General features: G+C 45.8%; 2 protein-coding genes across 2 annotated transcripts; both read left to right on the top strand.

Annotated features, from left to right (window-relative positions):
- Positions 1–2,956: 2,956 nt before the first annotated feature.
- On the top strand, positions 2,957–11,420 carry Prelid3b (PRELI domain containing 3B). The gene is made up of 6 exons (XM_055596273.1): positions 2,957–3,121; positions 6,745–6,913; positions 7,861–7,950; positions 9,050–9,120; positions 9,232–9,334; positions 10,528–11,420. Exons 1-6 carry the CDS (start codon positions 3,090–3,092, stop codon positions 10,648–10,650), a joined length of 588 nt encoding a protein of 195 aa, XP_055452248.1. The 5' UTR covers positions 2,957–3,089; the 3' UTR covers positions 10,651–11,420.
- An 889-nt stretch (positions 11,421–12,309) lies between these two features.
- Atp5f1e (ATP synthase F1 subunit epsilon) lies at positions 12,310–15,473 on the top strand. The gene is made up of 3 exons (XM_055596279.1): positions 12,310–12,454; positions 13,868–13,994; positions 15,322–15,473. Exons 1-2 carry the CDS (start codon positions 12,423–12,425, stop codon positions 13,989–13,991), a joined length of 156 nt encoding a protein of 51 aa, XP_055452254.1. The 5' UTR covers positions 12,310–12,422; the 3' UTR covers positions 13,992–13,994; positions 15,322–15,473.
- Positions 15,474–17,811: the final 2,338 nt, after the last annotated feature.

The raw sequence follows: 17,811 nt of genomic DNA on the forward strand, positions 1-17,811 counted from the left end.
GCAGCCGACCATGTCTCCAAAGCACAATGGCCTAGAGTCCATCAGAAGCCATCCCTGTAGTGAATTAAGGAAGGGAGTAGAGACAGAAGGCTGAAAAGGAGAAACAGGAGGCTGTGTGAGTCAAAGAGCTGAAGAAATGCTTGGTCAATAAAGTTCTTACTGTAGAAGCATAAAGACCCAAGTACACACACACACACACACTCACACACACCAGGCATGGTGATGTGCATACTTCAAATTCCAGCCTTGGGGTGGCACAGACAGGAAGATTTCTGGGACAGGAGGACTACCGTCAGAATAACCTAATCAGTGAGTTCCAGGCCAATGAGAGACCTGAGAATAATAACCAAGGTTGCCTTCTGACCTACAAACATAAACACACACATGCATACACATACACACTCATTTAAGGAAGAAAATAAGATTAATGATAATGGGCACATTTTAAAGAGGAGGGAAGGAAGTCCAACCCTTCATGGCAACTAGAGGTGCAGAACATTGCCCAAAGGATCAGAAGAAAAGGTGAGGTCAGATGAGAGTTTAAAGAACAGGTGAAGGTGGCCACCAGTCTATTCCGAAGTGAGTGACACTGCTCAGGCTTATGGCATAGCATCAAGGAGCCCATGGGCCTTTCTTCCTTTTAGGAGTTATATATTTACCCCACGCTGGAGTAGACACTGGCTGTCTCCTAAAGCGCCATAAAGGCAAACTTTTATTCTGAGTCTATGTAAAGTAGCTAGCTCTAACAGTTACTTCCTACTCTACTCTACTTCCTACAAAACCCTCTACCCTGTGAATGTACTCACCAACCCAAAAACCCAACAGATCTCCATGCCCATTATGCTTTGTAAAGTCCAAATTCCTGGCTTTGACCCTTGGAAGTTTAGAAGCATGGACAAATGTTTTAGCTCTCCAATCAGTCTTTCCATGCCTGGTTCCACCCTGAGCCTACTAAGAACCTACTTACGTCATCTTAATACCATCCTTACTGTGAACTGAGCCTTCTGAAAACTCATTGTGACAAAAAGATACTCCTATCACCCAGGAAATCACAGGAAGTTGGGAATTCTGTGACAGAAACAGGGGACAAGTTCCAAACAGATATATTATAATAGTGGCTTCTTATCCTCTGGGATGTGTTTCAAGACTTTTATATTCCTGAACCATAGATGAATAGTGTCTATGACAGGGACACGCTAGAGAGAGCTGATTTACATCAGCATAGACACACTGGAGAGGAAGGGTTTGTGCTGATGGGTGGTGTGTCCCGCATGAATGCTCAGTAGGGTACATGTCCAGTTCAAGGAAGAGTGAGCTGGCACAGGACTTCATCACACTACTCAGAATGGTATACAATTTTAATCTTAGGAATTATTTACTTCTGGAACTTTTCATTTAACATCTAGAGTAGACCAATAGTGATTGAAGAATTATAGAAAACAAAACTATGGCTAAGGATGGGTTATTGTATACCACACTGATCAAAAAAATTAAGAAACAATGAATACAGACTGTTCTGTTCTAAAGGCTCTGGAGCTAGTAATACCTAGTAATGTTAACTGCACACCTTAATCAAGGCTGAGGCTCTCACAGCAGCTCTTTCCTCCCCAAGAAATCACTCAAAGTACTGAATATGAAAAACAAAAAGAAAAAAAAAAAAAATCCCAGATACCACAAAGTGCACTTAGCAGCTTATCAACCACATTATCTCATCTAATGTGATTTCCCTCTTTTAAAATATAAACGGCTTTGGCTATTTAAGAAAGATTTATCCACCCTCCTAAATTACCCTTTTATTTGTTTTTAACAATTGAACAAACTAGGAACAAAAACGAAACAGTAACTTAAGTAGCTAGCTCCTTAAGTACTGAGAAACAAAGATTTTCCTTCGACCGTCTTTTCAAATGGCAAATTGTTCCTTCGGAAGGCAAAGCATGGGGAGAACCGGGTGAGCAGAGGTGGGAAGCTATACCTGAAACCCAAGCCAACAAAACCCAAGTTCATCCACCTTACCCGGCGCATCTCTGAATAGAACCACATGCCATCCGCTCCTGCCCCCTCACTTCTTAGTCATTCACTCACGAATGTCACCTGTAATTATTAGGTACAGGGAGGAAATCACTCAACCAGCCTAGAAGAACCTCACCCTCACATGCCTACACATTAGAAGTCAAGGATAAACTGGATGGCTTAATTAATTCATCCCTCAAATAATTATTTCATTTTCAATAACCTTTGAACCTCTGCTATGCAGAAGCTCTGAGGACCATCTTGGAGACAGGCCAGATCTGGCATTCTGGGGGCTGACTTCTGGTGGGAGGTAAGCAGATAAAAGAGATGATCTCAGAACGATAATTGCTGAGGAGTATGCAACAGGAAGTTATGATGGAGGCACGGGAAGGTGTGGGCATCACTGAGGAATGGTGATGGGAATGACCTATGACCCTGGGGCAATTTGCCTGTGCCAGTAGCTCGTGCCCCAGCCCTGTCTAGATCTCCTTGCTCTGACCGCTCCCGTGGCGGGGCAGTAGTCACTGCTTGGTGGATGGGTAGCCTGTCCTACCAAGAGTCACGACCTCTGGGCTGGCAAGAACTGACCCCATCATTGTTTACACTGAAGAGGCAGAACTGACTTTGTAAGACAACATCACAAATGTGCTCTGGTAAACGCCGCCAGGCTCAGCCACCTCCAAAGAAAAGAGTATAAACATTTCACAAACCCGCCAAACACAAAATGTCCCGCCGCCAAAGCCCGTGCATGCGCAGTACGCCGCCAGCCAGCCGGCCACACTGCTATCCAGCTCTGCGCAGGCCCACTGAGCTCTCACGAAGGCGGGGCTCGGTTGCGCAGAGCGCGAGGGGCGGGGCCTGGTTGCGCTGCGCCGAGAAGGCGGGACCTAACTGCCCCGAGGGGCGGGGCCTAACCCGGCTTGGCTGGGCCGCGGGAAGGCACTTCCGGGCGTGCTCGCGCCAGGCCCGACGGCGCCTGCGCGCTGCCAGGCTTGCCGGCTGGGACGGGGCGGGGCCGGTGAAGTTCTGTGCCTCACCGTCCCCGGACAGTGCGGGACACCCGGCAGGCGGCTGGCAGTATGAAGATCTGGACTTCGGAGCACGTCTTTGAGTGAGTGTGGGTGAGGCGACCGCCTCCGGCGCCCTCGGGGAGCTTCCTGGCGTCGGGTGTGGCACGACAAACGGGGCTAAGCCCTGGACCCGGGGACCTCCAAGGTCACGACCCCAACCCCAACTAGGGCCTCTGTGACCCTGGGCCTGCTCCAAGCCCCCAACCCTCCCGCCACTGACAGAAGACAGGAGCTGGCCGTCGAGCCTGACCCGGAAGTGACTCCAGGGGTCGCAGAGCACTAGGCCCGACGGCCTCGTGGCTGTTTGGTGTGTCTTGAGCTCCAACGGCTTCATGGTATTCTGGAGTAGCCTGACGGAACCCCGACGGGCTCATAGTGGCCTGAAGTGCCCTGACTGTTACTCTACCGCTTTATAGTGTCCTGAGGTATTCTGACTGAACCCCAAAGGCATCATGGTGGTCTAGGATGTCCAGGGGTGTTCAGACTGAGGCCACCCCAGTTTATAGACTCCCCACGGACATCCAGGAAGCCGGCCACCCGGGTGGAATCGCTGCCTGGTGATCTCAGTTCATGCTACCATGATGCCAAACCTTCCAGACGGTCAACCTGGGAGCAGATCTTGAGATCTTGGAAACCAGGACCTGTTCTTCCAGATAATTTGTGACCTTGGTTTCTTAATCCTATGAGCCATGGCAGCAGACCAAATAGCAAGTGCCCGCCATCACATCCAGTCACACCTTTATGGTTCTTTGAACTTGTAATGGAAAACAAGACCAGAGTCAGTGGGACATTGGGAATTATACCACCCAGGTTCACATTGCCATCCACAAGAACCACAGGCCTTTCTACCGAAATAACTGGTCAACTCCTTGTTCTAGCATTCCTTCCTGACTGACTCATTGTTCTCTCTTATAAAATGTCAGCTTGTCATAATTATTGTTGAGTTACATGTGAAACCACTTCCAGATGATCTGAGCTCTTTTACTTATTTTGCCCTTGTTGCCACGCTTTTTTAATAGTATAGCTTTGTAGTGTGTTTTAATCTGGGTATGCCAATTCTAAGAGCTGTTACTGAGGGCAAGTTTAAAAGAAGTTGTGAACATTTTACCTGGTGGATCAGATGCATCTGAGCATCTGCTGTGCCCTAGAAAGGACAGAGTACTAGGACTAGAAGGGAACCTCAACACTTCAAACCCTTCTGGGACAGTGGGGCTGTAGTCCTCAGAATGCTCTTTAACCACGTCACATTCTTTGATGGTCTGTTTTAGACCAAGGGATTCTGGACGCCAGTCATCTTCTAGATTTGAATGCTTTGGAATTATTGACAACAAGCCCTGTTCTTAGAACTTGTTCCTCCCTTTTGGTCCACAACAGTCTTCCCTCATCCTATCTCCTCTCTCACTCCCTCTGTCCTTGGACCCATCTCTTCCCTTTCCTCTTTCCTATCAGTGTGTGTGTGTGCTTGTGTGTGTGTGCGTTCAATGAAATTTGGTCATTGGCCTTCCTGTCTTACTCTTCATCCATGATCTTAATCTTTTTTTTTTTTTTTTTTTTTTTTTGGTCACAATCTTCTAAAACTAGATGAAAGCTCCAGGGCCTATCTCCTAGAGGATAGATACAGAAATGCATGCAGTCCGTGCCCTGGGAGGAGCCCTGGCACTGCCTTCTCAACAGATAGGCTGAGCCACTCAATCAAGGCCCCAGCTTATAACACCTGGATCTGATCTCAAGCCAGGATGGTGCTGCATGCCTGAGACAGGAAAATTGCCATGAACTTCGGGCTAGCCTAAATGTACAAAGATATAGTGTATGCTGGCCAGCCAGGACTGCATACTAAGGCAGAGTCTCGGAAACAGAATGACAAAAATGGAAGTGCATTGAGCTTTTCACCTGGCCTCCTGAATTGCAGTCCTGATGTCTCACTACTATTTTCATGGTTCCATCTTGAGAATGTTGCTTTCTCAAGCAGAATCCTAGATCATTCTTCATCTAACCCATCTTGGATATTTTTGGGCACTCCCTTCTCAAGAAGCCCTGATTAACCAGTCAGTGCCAAAGCTGGTTGGTCCATCTGTAGTCTGACCGCACTCCTTTCTATACTAGTTATCTGTGTCCTTGCTTTCTGGAGATTGAATTTCAAGCTCTGCCATGGACACAAACCACAGTGCTATTCTTTATCTAGAAGCAGAGCAGGTGGGCATTAATCTTTCAATTTTTTGAAAGCATCCAGACTGACAACAACACCTTGTAAACAGAAGAAAAAAAACTCAACCCCATTAATTTTCCAGAACCATAGACGACCACTGACACGGTTTTTAATATTTTCATTTAGGCTGAAATATCATATAAATGAGCCTTAATTTGAATTTAATCTCAAGCCCTATTCCATAGTCAGTGCAGGTATGTAAGCAGAAGCTTCATAAATCTGAACAGCCCCCAAATGGCAGTGATATAGGCCAAGGCCTCTTATTGTCACCGAGGCAACTATCTAAAATGAGAATCAGCCGAGGCCCTCCTTGGTCCATCATCCAGTCAGGAAGCATGGTTAGCTGCCTTCCATACGCTTATCTCTTCCCCCTCCCTTCTGAAAATTAATAAACGGCCCCGGGCCGCTGTGCCTTATTGTGGTTTTCCCTATCTCTGCTCTCCAGGCCAACTGGAAAACATCACTGTTGACCTAGCTCAAACCTCACCAAGGGCACACACCATGACCACTTGTGTTCCAGCAATTAGTTTTAGCTGCATTAACATAGCTATATGAAAAAGACTTTGGCAGACATAGAGCACCAAATTGGAGCTGAGAGACCCTGGCCACGGCTGACTGACCTGTCCAGTCTCATTCCTGTAAATGAGAACACTGTTAACTGAGAGAGGTGGCAGCAGTTATCTGGGACTTTGTAAAGAGCAGTGCTTAAGACACACTATACATGCAGCTGCTGGGCACTCAAAACGTGACTCTAGAATACTGATCATATGCCATGTCTCAGAAGTGGCCAGAAAATCCAAGATGGGTTGGATGAAGAGTAACAATTTGCTCCCAAAGAAGCAGGTGTGGGCGTGGCTCATTTGAATCAGTATTCATTCGGCCTTTTTCAAGAAAGTAAAGAAGCTGCAAGTTCTCAGCCACCAGAGTGATGGACAGGTGCTCATGCTAAGAGAGATCATTAGGGCCTCAGCATTTCCTGAGTGACCTTTGCAGAACAGATGCCAGACTTGGAAGAAAACAGTGGATAATGGCCAAAGGAACTAGTGTTATATTTATCATATCGATAAGGAAGATGCTTAATCAAAAATAGATGGAGTTCTTATATCTATAGAATTAGTCAGACACAAGAAGAAGTGGTATGCTGGCATTCCCCCCCTTGTTTCCATGACATTATTTCCGAGTGCATTTCATGGAAGTGGGTAATGGTAGAAGACTGAGGAAGGACGCCACCGCAGTCATGCTTTTTAAGGGGCTTTGCTTCATAGGCGTCAAATGGGTCACACAGTCTGTTCTGGAGAACACTGAAGTCTGTGCACGTTTAAAAGGCATCATCACTTACTCTTCAAAAGCTACTTCCCCACATAAACTCATTGCCATCAAAAAGCACAATTGGCTGTGCTGTAAGAATGGCTTACCGTACTGCAGTTTTACATGTCTAGTTTTTGGTTTTGTCTGCAGCCACCCATGGGAAACGGTTACTACAGCTGCAATGCAGAAATACCCAAACCCCATGAACCCGAGTGTGGTTGGTGTTGATGTGCTGGACAGACATGTTGATCACTCTGGAAAGCTGCACAGCCACAGACTGCTCAGCACAGAGTGGGGCCTGCCTTCCATCGTGAAGTCTGTAAGTGTGCCCTGCCTGGGAAGTGAGCTAGAGTGTTCTGCCATGTTTCCATTCAGATCCCTCGAGTGATTTTCGCATAGGTTGAAATTGCATTTTACTAAAGGAGTTAGGGGCAGGGAATGAATTAGCAATGCTATTCAGTCTTCCTAAAGGCTGTAGGACGCTGGTTCTGGAGAAAGCATTACATCCTGTCCTGCTTTGGTTTGAGCCTGAAGCCTCTATTGTAACCGGGTGACATTGGGCTCTTTTAGGTTGTGCACATTAAATGACAAGAATTCTGCTTGGCTTGCTTTTTTCACATGTAGGCCACATGTAGGTCTATTATATTTAAGTAGTTGTGTTTCTATGACAAGTGACCAAGCTTTAGTGACTGATAGAACCAGCAAGAAACTAGAATGCCAGTTGGTGGTAATACAGCTGATACAGTGCTTAGACCAAGGTTTCTGCATTGTGTCTCTCTGGAAGAGGTTCGTCAGTTCAGAACAGGAAGGAGCCTGCTTTCTACCACAGCAGAGGAGGGTGGGCTTGAGACACACCTAGGGAGGGGTACTGGCTATGAATGTATTACCCTCTTCAGCTGTGAGGCCTGCTTTCTTATCTAGATAATGGGGTATGGGGCTCCTCCTTGGGCTCCTTGAGACAGTAGCTAGTCTGGTCAGTGCTGAACTCTGATAGACATGCTTCCCCAGGTCTTCTGACATCCAGATGTCCATCTCCTGCCCCTGCCATACCTTGGCGAGTATAACATCCCAGCCTCAGTGAGCTGGTTACTGATTCCCTCTGGGGAAGGTTCTCAAGTAGAGCACACGGCAATCTTGAAATCCTCTGTATTTGAACTGGAACTGATAGGTGTCAGTTCAGCTTAATTAACACATTTGAACCTTGAAATGAAAGATTGACATGCTTGCCTGGAGCTCTCTGATTACTAACTATAGTATTGCCCATAGCTTATTGGTGCAGCAAGAACGAAAACATATGTGCAAGAGCATTCTGTAGTCGACCCAGTAAAAAGGACAATGGAGCTCAAGTCCACTAACGTGAGTCCTGCCTGCTTTGTTTTACCTCTTAACTCTTTGACCTCAAATTTCTTTTCTTACAAGTGGAACATGCATGAGTATACACTGTTGAAAGGCAGTACCCAAAATGTAGTACCTGGCTGGGCATAGTAGCATATGCCTGTAATCCCAGCTGAGGCAGGAAGACCACAAATTGAAAGCCAGTACAAAGCAGTGGTCTACAGATTGCAGTCCAGGCTGCTTGGGGCAGAAGAGGCTTTCTTTCTCTTTTCTTCTCTTTTTTTATTTTTTATTTTTTTTTCTTTCTCGTTTCAAAGCTGGGAGTGCGGTAGAACACATGCCCAGCATGTTCATGTCCCAAAGTCCAATCCCCTAGCACCACAAAATCAAAAATCAATAAATATGAAAAAAGGGGGAAGGTGCTGCATGCCTGGGTCTGATGCTTACCTTGTGCAGCCTCCTCACTGCATGGCCCTGTCTCCTTAGGCCACCACTCAGTACAGGGAGCTCAGCATCCTGCACAAGGGTGATAAACATTTCCTAAGTTCTTAACATTCAGAGTGTTTGGGAGGGGCAATGTCAGGAAACCATGTGAGGGGGATCAGAAGACAGCTTGCTGTGGGTGTCCGTTCTCTCCTTCCACCTGGGGTTGTGGGAATAGAACTCAGGTTGGCAGGTTTAAAGGAAACACCTTCCTTTACTGGCAGAGCCACCTCCCTGCCCAAACAAAAGTTTGATGAGATTTAAATTTCACCTTTTAAATTTAAATTATAGTTACCCAGTAATGTCAAGATGGTTTATTTGTTTGTTTAGTTGTTTGTTTGTTTGTTATGAATGCAATGTCTATCTGCATGTACACCTGCATGCCAGAAGAAAGCACCAGATATCATCATAGATGGCTATGAGCCACCATGTAGTTGCTGGGAACTGAACTCAGCACGTCTGGAAGAGCAGCCAGTGCTCTTAACCTCTGAGCCATCTCTCCAGCCCCAAGATGGTTTATTTTTTTAAGATTTTTGTTTTGTGTGTTTAGCAAATAAGATTTGGGGCTGTGTGTTGGTTTTGGAAATCTTTCTAATCTTGTTTTCCAAAATGGCTTGACTTTTTCTCCACCCTGTAGATCTCATTTACAAATTTGGTCTCAGTAGACGAGAGGCTCACATACAAGCCGCATCCCCAGGACCCAGAGAAGTAAGTAAAGCCAGGTGGTGACCTGACTTAGTAAGGCACGTGGCCTTTCTTGGTGGGTTGCTCTCTGTAAATCAATTATGAGTCATCTGAAGCTGTGGGTTCTTTTGCCAGAACTGTCCTGACACAGGAAGCCATCATCACTGTAAAAGGGGTCAGCCTCAGCAGCTACCTTGAAGGACTCATGGCAAGCACCATATCTTCCAATGCTAACAAAGTAAGTGGGTGGCTCACCGTCTCAGTACTCACCACCCAGGTTCAGTGCCTGTAAAGGCTTGTGCTGAATGCACCTGTCCCCTGAGCCAACTGGGCTGCTCTATAAGAAGAGGCAGAGCACTGGGCAGTGATGTGTAGGTTGTGGAGTTCCAGCACATGTCTGTTCACACCCAGCTTTGATAGCAACCTTGGGGCCTTTCTACTCCTCAGCGTCATCCATGAAGTGAGAGAACATGAGCCATGCAGCCCAGGTCCCATTGCAGACATGCTTGGATGATGGACAGCTGTGTATGTCTGCTAAAAGTGCTGTTCTTTGGCACTATTTCGAGATGCTCACCAGTTTTAGATATTTTTACTTCTGATTACCACTATGAAATTATTGGATGCATATACCACATAGGTGTCTTGTATATAAAATAGTGAATTTTTCACATGCCTCCCTGACTTGTTACTCCATTGAGAAACACCCCCTTGTTAAAACAGTAAGTTAGGGGGAAAGATGCCTGACACATTGTTTCTTTAACGTATTTCATCAGCTCATTCCGTTTAGGCATACTCCAGATAATACAGTCAGCAAAACAGATGTGTTCTGCCCTCACAAGGCTCAAGAAGGCAGCATCAAATACATTCTGCTAGGAAAGGAAAAGTAAAGGCAGGCATGAGTATTTAGTGAGTGCTTGGTAATTGATGTTTTTGCCAGATGCCAAGAGGGAAGGAGTTGGTGCAAGCAGTATGGGGGGATGCTGCACATGCAAAGGCCCTCCAACAGGAAGCATGAAGTGCTCCATCGTTCCTGAAGGAACTAAGGAACTGTAGAGCCTCAGGAAGGAAAAGGGTGAAGGAGAGTGGGGGGGGGGTCAAGAACCAGATTCTGGAGGTATGTACACGATTGATTTACAGTGTTGGTACAAAAAGAAAAGGGGCTTGACCACTTTAATTGTTCCGTCAACAAGACATCCTGCCACTCACTTGTACATTCTTCTGAGAACATCTGCATACAAAATAAATGGTTTCTGGACCAAGCCAACTGCTCAAGGCACTTGGTATTTGGTAAATAATAACTGAAAAGAAAGCAAGGACAAGAGAGCTGTCTCTGGGGTTTAGTTAGCCTGTAACACCCCTCCTTATTGCGGTTGCCTTTACTTCACACAGACCTTTGCTTTTGGTAACAAGAAATGCATTGCACTTTTTAAGGGCCGAGAAGCAATGGAATGGGTGATACATAAACTGAACGCTGAGATTGAAGAGTTGACAGCATCAGCAAGAGGAAGCATAAGGACACCAATGGCGGCGGCAGCAGCATTGGTAGAAAAATGACAATGGAAATTGGTGTGCAGCATCAGGGCCCCCAGGACTCTTCAAGCTGACATCATATTTATTTGATATTTAAAAGATACAACTATTTTAAGTAGATTTTTTTTTTTTTTTTTTTTTTTTTTTTTAATGAGCTGGGGGAAAGCTATGACTTTTGCTCAAAACAAAAGATTCAGAGCTTCTAAATCAAAGGGATCATCTGAGGTTGAAGGGTTTATGAAGACTGACCGGGAAAGTCTTGTGTTTATTCAAACAATTAATGGGCTTGTTTGTTGCTGTTTCCTAAGTACTTAGAAGAAATTGGTGTTGATCTGGAGTCTTAGGTAGAATCTTAAAGCTCCAGATACTGGAACACTACCTGGCTGTGGACCAACCAGAACAGAGCCCAGCCGCCCTCACATCCACACAGTTTCCTGCTGCTGTAAAACAGAACTGCCTGTGTGAGGAACTCATTTTTCAAAGAGAAATTGTATAATTTCAAATGACATTAATTTGTATAAAATAACCTGCCTGCTGGAAACCAGTGCTTGGATTTGTTACTTGAATGATATTTTTGGAGTGAAAATTAGCACTAAGGTAATATATGGCTCCAGCAAAAATAGCATTTTATTGTATTAACGGTACTGTATTGATTGGCCAAATTTTGTGACTTAGTAAAGGCATTCCCTTCCTTGAATTTGTACTTTGTGATTTTGCATGCTGTACTGTGGGCTGGTTGTGTTAACTGAAAAAATAAAGTCATTACGTGAGTGTCACATCACTCCTGAACAGCACTGAAACCAAAGAGCAGCCGCTCACACCCTGCCGCGTTTCGTATTTACTTCTGATTGCCACATGTCAGAAGCATGGTTTGTCATTGCTAAGGCTGACGTGTCGGGTTTTTTAAATATAATTACTTTTCCAGGTAGTTATGACCACAAAACATCTTTTCTTTCTTTTTTTACATGAAGAGCTGTCCAGCATTTGAGACAGCTCAAATGTTGCCTAGACGGATCTCCTAGGAGATTGCAGTGGTTGCAAAGAAAGCAGAAAGATTGTCAGTCACTATATGGTGTTTCCTTTCATGCACATAGTATTGTCTGGTAACTGATGACTGCCTTTTGTCTTTTATGGGATGGGGCTTCTAGTTGGGTTTTCCTGGAGAGGCCAGTTAGCATGCACACAAAATTTTAAGTTCCTGCTTTAAAGGTTGCTCAGTTTAAGAATTCTTTGAACAGTTATAAAATCAGGTTGTTTTGTTTTTCCCTAAGGAGATACTTTTGACAAGTGGAATAATAGTCCAGCCAAACGAACACTACTAAATACTGATGGGCAAAATGTCTGGTGTGGTTTTTAGGAATCACACCTGCTCCATTCTTACTTTGCAATGTGGTTCCGTCCTAAATGGCTACTTAAGTACAAATGTCCCACCTGCCCCGTGGAACCCTGAGCAAGGAAAGTTCCTGTTGACTTTGGCTGTCTCTCTGACCACGGGTTCAAGGAGGCTCCGCCCTCTGCCCACAGCACCTGGGAAGTTGAGCAGGACGCAGCTGCCTCTCTTTCCCAGGTTTCCTCGCGGCCGCAGTTTCCGGAAGCGGCTCGGCCAATGGACTGGAGAGACCGCGCTCCTATTGGCTCCCGACTGCGGCAAGGGCGGGGTTAGGCAGTGACTGGCAAGTCCGCTTATTCCACCCCTTCCGCTACTCAGGACTGACCTTCCTGTGGCCGGGCCGGGCTGAGGAGACCCTGAAGCGATCAAAAGTTCTTTCCGACAGGCTCCCTCCGCTCGAGACACCATGGTGGCATACTGGCGACAGGCTGGACTCAGGTACGCTCGGGAGGCGTTGGGGAGGCCCGGCCAGCCACAAGGCCACCCGCCAAGATGGCGTCACCGTGGACAAGGCATGCCGCGGGGTCATGGGGTCACGGACCCCAAACAGAGGTGGCCCGCTCCTCGCGGGAGGAAGCCTGCTGTACCTGCATGGTCTCTGTGAGGACCCTCGGGCTGGCCATGCTGACAACTTGCCTTTCTCACCTGTACAGAAGGAGGGGCGCACAAGCACATTTTCAAGTGTGACCCTAGTGACCTTTCCCAGTCGGGATGAAAGTTGAAAGCGGCCTCTTTAAACTGTGGAGAGCTTCGCAAGAGCTCATGTGAGCACTCACCTGTAATGGGAGCCATAGGCTAGGTGTGATGCCTGCTTTTCTGGCTCCAGGTAGTAAACCTCGTGAGCCCATTGGGTGGAGGGACACCTTCCTGAAGATCATACCGAAGGTCCTGAAGTTCCCAGTGCCCTGACAGTTCAAGCTAAGTTTTATAGAACAAAAGAATGCTAGGCTCACAGTAGATACCACACATTAAACTGCCTCCCATGGCTTCCAGACACCTGCATACCTCATTTTCCTCCTCCCACCCCCTTCCAGATCAGGTATTATTTTCATTCCGTTGTTTTGAGGTGAATACAAAACAGAAAGGTTAAACCCTTTGCTCCTGAGCCCCCCATCCTCAAACAAACTCTAAAGCAGGAGAAACGAACAGCCAGCACCCTATCCCTGATTTCAGAGAGTGTGAAAAGTGACAACAGGAAGCTTGCCTCTGAACCAAGTGACAACAGGAAGCTTGCCTCTGAACCCCCCTTTGCTACAGTTGATATTCCCTGTGAACTTTTAGTTGAGTTTGGAAACCTTGGTTAGGTATTTTCATTGATACACAAGAGGCAAAAAGCCAATATTTTCAGGAATGCCTTTAAATAATTGACCATAGAAAGCACTGTTTTAATTCAAAATAGTTTTCTTTCTAAGCATAAATGCACACACACACCACACACACACAAGTGTGGTGTGTGTGTGTGTGTGTGTGTTGTAGGAATAAGGTAATTAAAACAATACAGAAATGAGCTAGGGAATCATTCACATGCAAACTCTGATTACATTTTGCTCAGTTTCCTACATTGTGGAATTTTTTTTTTTAAATCCTTCATTTTAAATTAGTATGCCATGAAAAGATACACTACCAAGAATTATGATCTCCCAGCCAAGCACCAGATAGTCTGGGGGCCCCATGTCTCATTGTTTCCTTTGTATAGGTTCTTTTTGGCATCACCCAGTTTTCAATCCAATTTTACCATAGTGAGTAACTAGCTACAATTAAGAGTATGGAAGGAAAGCCAAGGTATCACACCCAATGACTCCACCGTCTCACTGTTGGTAACCAGCCTCATATCCTCTCTCACTTTGCCAGCTACATCCGGTTCTCCCAGATCTGTGCAAAAGCAGTGAGGGATGCCCTGAAGACCGAGTTCAAAGCGAACGCTGAGAAGACCGCCGGCAGCAGCATAAAAACCGTGAAAGTGAAGAAGGAGTAGTTGGTGAGTCACAGGCTTGTAGAGGAGTCACCTCTTCAAGTTTTTAAGAGTTCCATAACCAAAACTCAAAACTTTAGTTTGAGCCTCTGCCTCTTGGCAGTGATGATTGAGAGTGTGCAGGTTATAGACGTCCCCTGGCATGATGAAAGAGTGCCCTGTACAGCCCTGACAAGCAGAATAATTGGCACATTGATTTTCAGTGCAGTTAGCAATCCTGAGATAGAAAGCCGTCTTATTTTAATTAAACCTGGTTCATTTATCTGCACAAAATCAAATAATTGGAAGGATAAACTTTCCCTTTTGTAATTGCTATTGGAGTTATGTAATAGGTCTAGAGCATGAGAAACGCAGAACATGCTTTGCATGTTGTTCCCCTCCCCCCCCATAGCTGCTAGTGTCCTTCCTGAACATCCGGGGCCCACATCCAGGCAGGGTCTTGCTGTTTCATTAAGCAGGAAGGGCTGCTGACACTAGATGAGTCCTGTTTTGCTGAATCTATCGTGCTTTCAGAGAATCCGGCTCATTTTACCTGGACAGAGGTGTTGGCCATGTAAAAGGTTGCAATCTTCTGCCATGACAAGGCAGCTGGTGAAGTCAGACTGCAGGTCTCCAGGTTGATTTGATCTCCCAGCTGCTTTATTTACATTGTTGCTTCACAGATAAGCAAGTTATCTGAGAGATGGTCCTCAGATTTCATTTGCTTTTGCTTACAAAAAGCATCAAGCCTGCAGTAGCACAGCCATGACATTCATGCTCCAAAGCCCATGCTCATGAGCAGTTTGCCTGACTGAAACTCTCCCCGAAGCACTTCTCATTTTGATCTTGAATTAACAAATGTCTTATGAACCAGGAGATGCAGTGGTTTTGAATTGAGCCCCTCTTCTGGGGTCTTTGTGTTTAATCTCAGAATTTAAACTGTAAAACCTGAATTATGTTGGGCTGTATGCTCTCCACAGTGAGCTTAGTGAGGACATCCCTTGACCTGCCTGGAGTCATACTGTGTCAGGCTTCAGCTGACTCCTATGACTTTGTCAGAGCCATAGGGTTGGCTAGGCATGTCTGCAACAGGGAAAACCCTAGCCTGTCGGCAGGGGGCAGGGGGCAGGGATCATAGTGCCTGAGGGCAAAGCTTTTTCTGTCACAGTGAGGTGATTTACTCAAGGATGCACCTGCTGCGGGCTGTGCCCACAGGAGCCCAGGCTCATATCTCCACTGTGGTTTGCTGACACAGTTGTACTGCAGGGAGATGCAAGTAGGTTCTCTTGTTCATGATGGATGTGAAGAAGACTCAATAAGCTAGCTACTGTTACATTTTCCTTTTTCTTCCTAGAACCTGACTGAAGCATGAACTGCTGAGTCTTCAAGGCAAAGGCATGTGGGTACCCGTTACGGCAGATGGAAATCACCCTCACCTCCTGGGGACAAAACTACCTATCCTGTTGATAAATTGACTATGCCAATAAATTAACATGGCTCACTCTCTGATGGTTTCTGTCTCTGATCTACTTTTTTTGTTTTTTAATAGAACTTTCCACATAGTAATGTGAGTATGACCATATGAACCAGGATTTCTTAAAAGGAGAGAAGGGCTTAATATCAAATGACCAGTGGACTACAGGAACCACCACTTGAATGTATCAAAGGGAATGTTCTGTTTGTCGTGGTCATAATTGATGACCGTTTAGCAATATCATGGAGATTGTGTTGTCCCTTGTCTGAATGGTATTCACATTAAAGCAGTGGTTCTAGGTGGTTCTGATTGGCCATAACCCAAATGAAAACAATTAGAGCACACATTAGAGGAACAAATTGTATAATTCGTCTCGCCTCACACAAACTTTTAGAGAAGAGGCATTAACGATAGAATTTAACTAGACAAAATTATTTTCACCTTTTATTAATCTCTCTTTTCTGGACGCATTTGGAATGAGGCAGAGCCAGTCAATACCTCGTATCCTGTTGATGGCTGAACTGCAATTAAAACCTGTGACTCCTAACGACCAGTCTAGCACAGTGATTAGAACAGTCTGATGATGTTTGAGTGGCCATTCAGTTGTTAAATGTTTAGGAACAAAGTGGTTTGGTTTTTTGGTTTGGTTGGTTTTTGGTTTTGTTTTTTTGCCTTACTTTTGGCTGAGTAGAACCACTGCACAGTTGACTAAACGTGTGACTTTCTGGAGAGCAGAGAGAGGACTAGAACCCTGCTCACCGTGTTGCTTCAGTCCATGTCCTTCATGAGGCTGAAGACAGACAGGGGAAAAAATGCCTTTTCCCTCAGCTCCTGGGGGCAGCTTCCTACCCCCAACACACTTCACATCTGGGTTGCGCTGGATTCTCAGCACAAGGAGGGACTGCTGATTGAATGGGACAGTAGTGGCTCTGAAAGGTTCAAAGCCCTGGTGTCTGCCTGGGCTGCTGTCCTCTCAGGAAGTTGTAGCACTTAGCTCCACACCACCTTCCCCCAGGTTAGGGTCCCAGGAAGCATCTCCCACGAGCAGCTGGCTCAGGGCCATAGGCCTCCTTAACACCAGGGTAACTAATAAGCAATGGGCTTCATGATTTCCAGCCCACGAAGTCACTGTTAGGGGAGCAGTGGGACGTGGATTAAAGTACAAATAAAAGCAAATTTGACTGTCCGTCAAAGATTCTGAAACTCTACCTCTGATCTAACAAAATCACTGAGTAAACACCAGGATCAAATAGACTCAGGTCCAGCACCTCAGAGTGACACAGGACAACTTGCCAAGTGATGAGGTAACCCAGCCTGACACTTGTTACTAACAGAACAAATGCATCCAGGGAGCTTTGAAATTTCATGACTCCTGTTGATTTCAGCTATACTGGTATCACCATGGCAACCATACCCCTGAAGGGACCAGCTGGGCTTTTAGTCACTTGGTGATTGACTCTACCTGTGCCATATAGAACAGTTAGGTGAGATGCATTCTTGTGAGTGGTCAGGCTCCAAGAAAAGGCATTCGTGGAGTCTGAGGAAAAAAAATGACTTATTCATTTAAAGTAGAGTTTATTTGCATTTTAGTGATTATCACCCAACAAACAGAAGTCTTCACAGTATTATAAAGCAGGAGTTGAAGTCTGTTCCCAGTGAAAGTGTGCAGGTAAGCGTGTGCAGCTGCTTCCTGCAGAGCCCTGTGAGCGTCTGAGGACGTTTTCTCCAGCCAAGAGAAGAAAGGCGCATGTCTCACTCAAGACAGTGCTTCTCAGTCCACACCAAAGTGGAAAGTATTTAAAACACTTTTTTCAATTATATAAACAGGAGCCCCATATCAACAACAGGGCCTGATTTCCTCTCAATATGAATGCCATCCACCCTCCAGCTTTAATATTGGTGATTACAAACCGAGGCCCAAGTGAGTATCTGGTGACAGTACTTGACTAGCATACCCCAAGGCCCTGGGTTCCATCCCCAGGACATGGGGACCAACTAAGATGTGAGAATCCAGTTTCATGCAAATAACTCCCTTTGGAGAGGTCAAATTGAGTGCCCCTGGATAACTCCAGCAGAGCATGAAGACCCCATGCACCTCCGACCTAGGCAAACTGTGTGCTCCGTCCTGTTGGGATGTGAGATCACAACTGTGCAATGCTTAAAGCTGTGTCATCCTGCAAACCTCTATGGCAAGTTCTGCAAATTAATCCGAACTATAAAAGTGCCCTAATGAGACCATGTCCTCTGTCACTAAGGAGGACACTGTGGCATTGTGGCTACGTTCCTGCATTCAAATGGTTGCTGAGCATACTGCTGCCCTTTCCAGAGAACCAAGAGGCTGTCCAGCAGCTTCAGGGCTGATTACTGAGT

This window comes from Psammomys obesus, unplaced genomic scaffold (assembly GCF_907164565.1).
Source record: "Psammomys obesus unplaced genomic scaffold, mPsaObe1.curated_primary_1811, whole genome shotgun sequence".
Classification (NCBI taxonomy): Eukaryota; Metazoa; Chordata; class Mammalia; order Rodentia; family Muridae; genus Psammomys; species Psammomys obesus.

Bases quoted from the DNA above. Each gene is read 5' to 3' on its own strand.
- Prelid3b (XM_055596273.1), top strand. From the start codon at position 3,090: ATGAAGATCTGGACTTCGGAGCACGTCTTTGA. The intron at 3,122-6,744 runs GTGAGTGTGGGT...TTTTGTCTGCAG, and splicing joins ACTTCGGAGCACGTCTTTGA to CCACCCATGGGAAACGGTTA. The intron at 9,335-10,527 runs GTAAGTGGGTGG...GCACTTTTTAAG, and splicing joins TATCTTCCAATGCTAACAAA to GGCCGAGAAGCAATGGAATG.
- Atp5f1e (XM_055596279.1), top strand. From the start codon at position 12,423: ATGGTGGCATACTGGCGACAGGCTGGACTCAG. The intron at 12,455-13,867 runs GTACGCTCGGGA...TCACTTTGCCAG, and splicing joins TGGCGACAGGCTGGACTCAG to CTACATCCGGTTCTCCCAGA.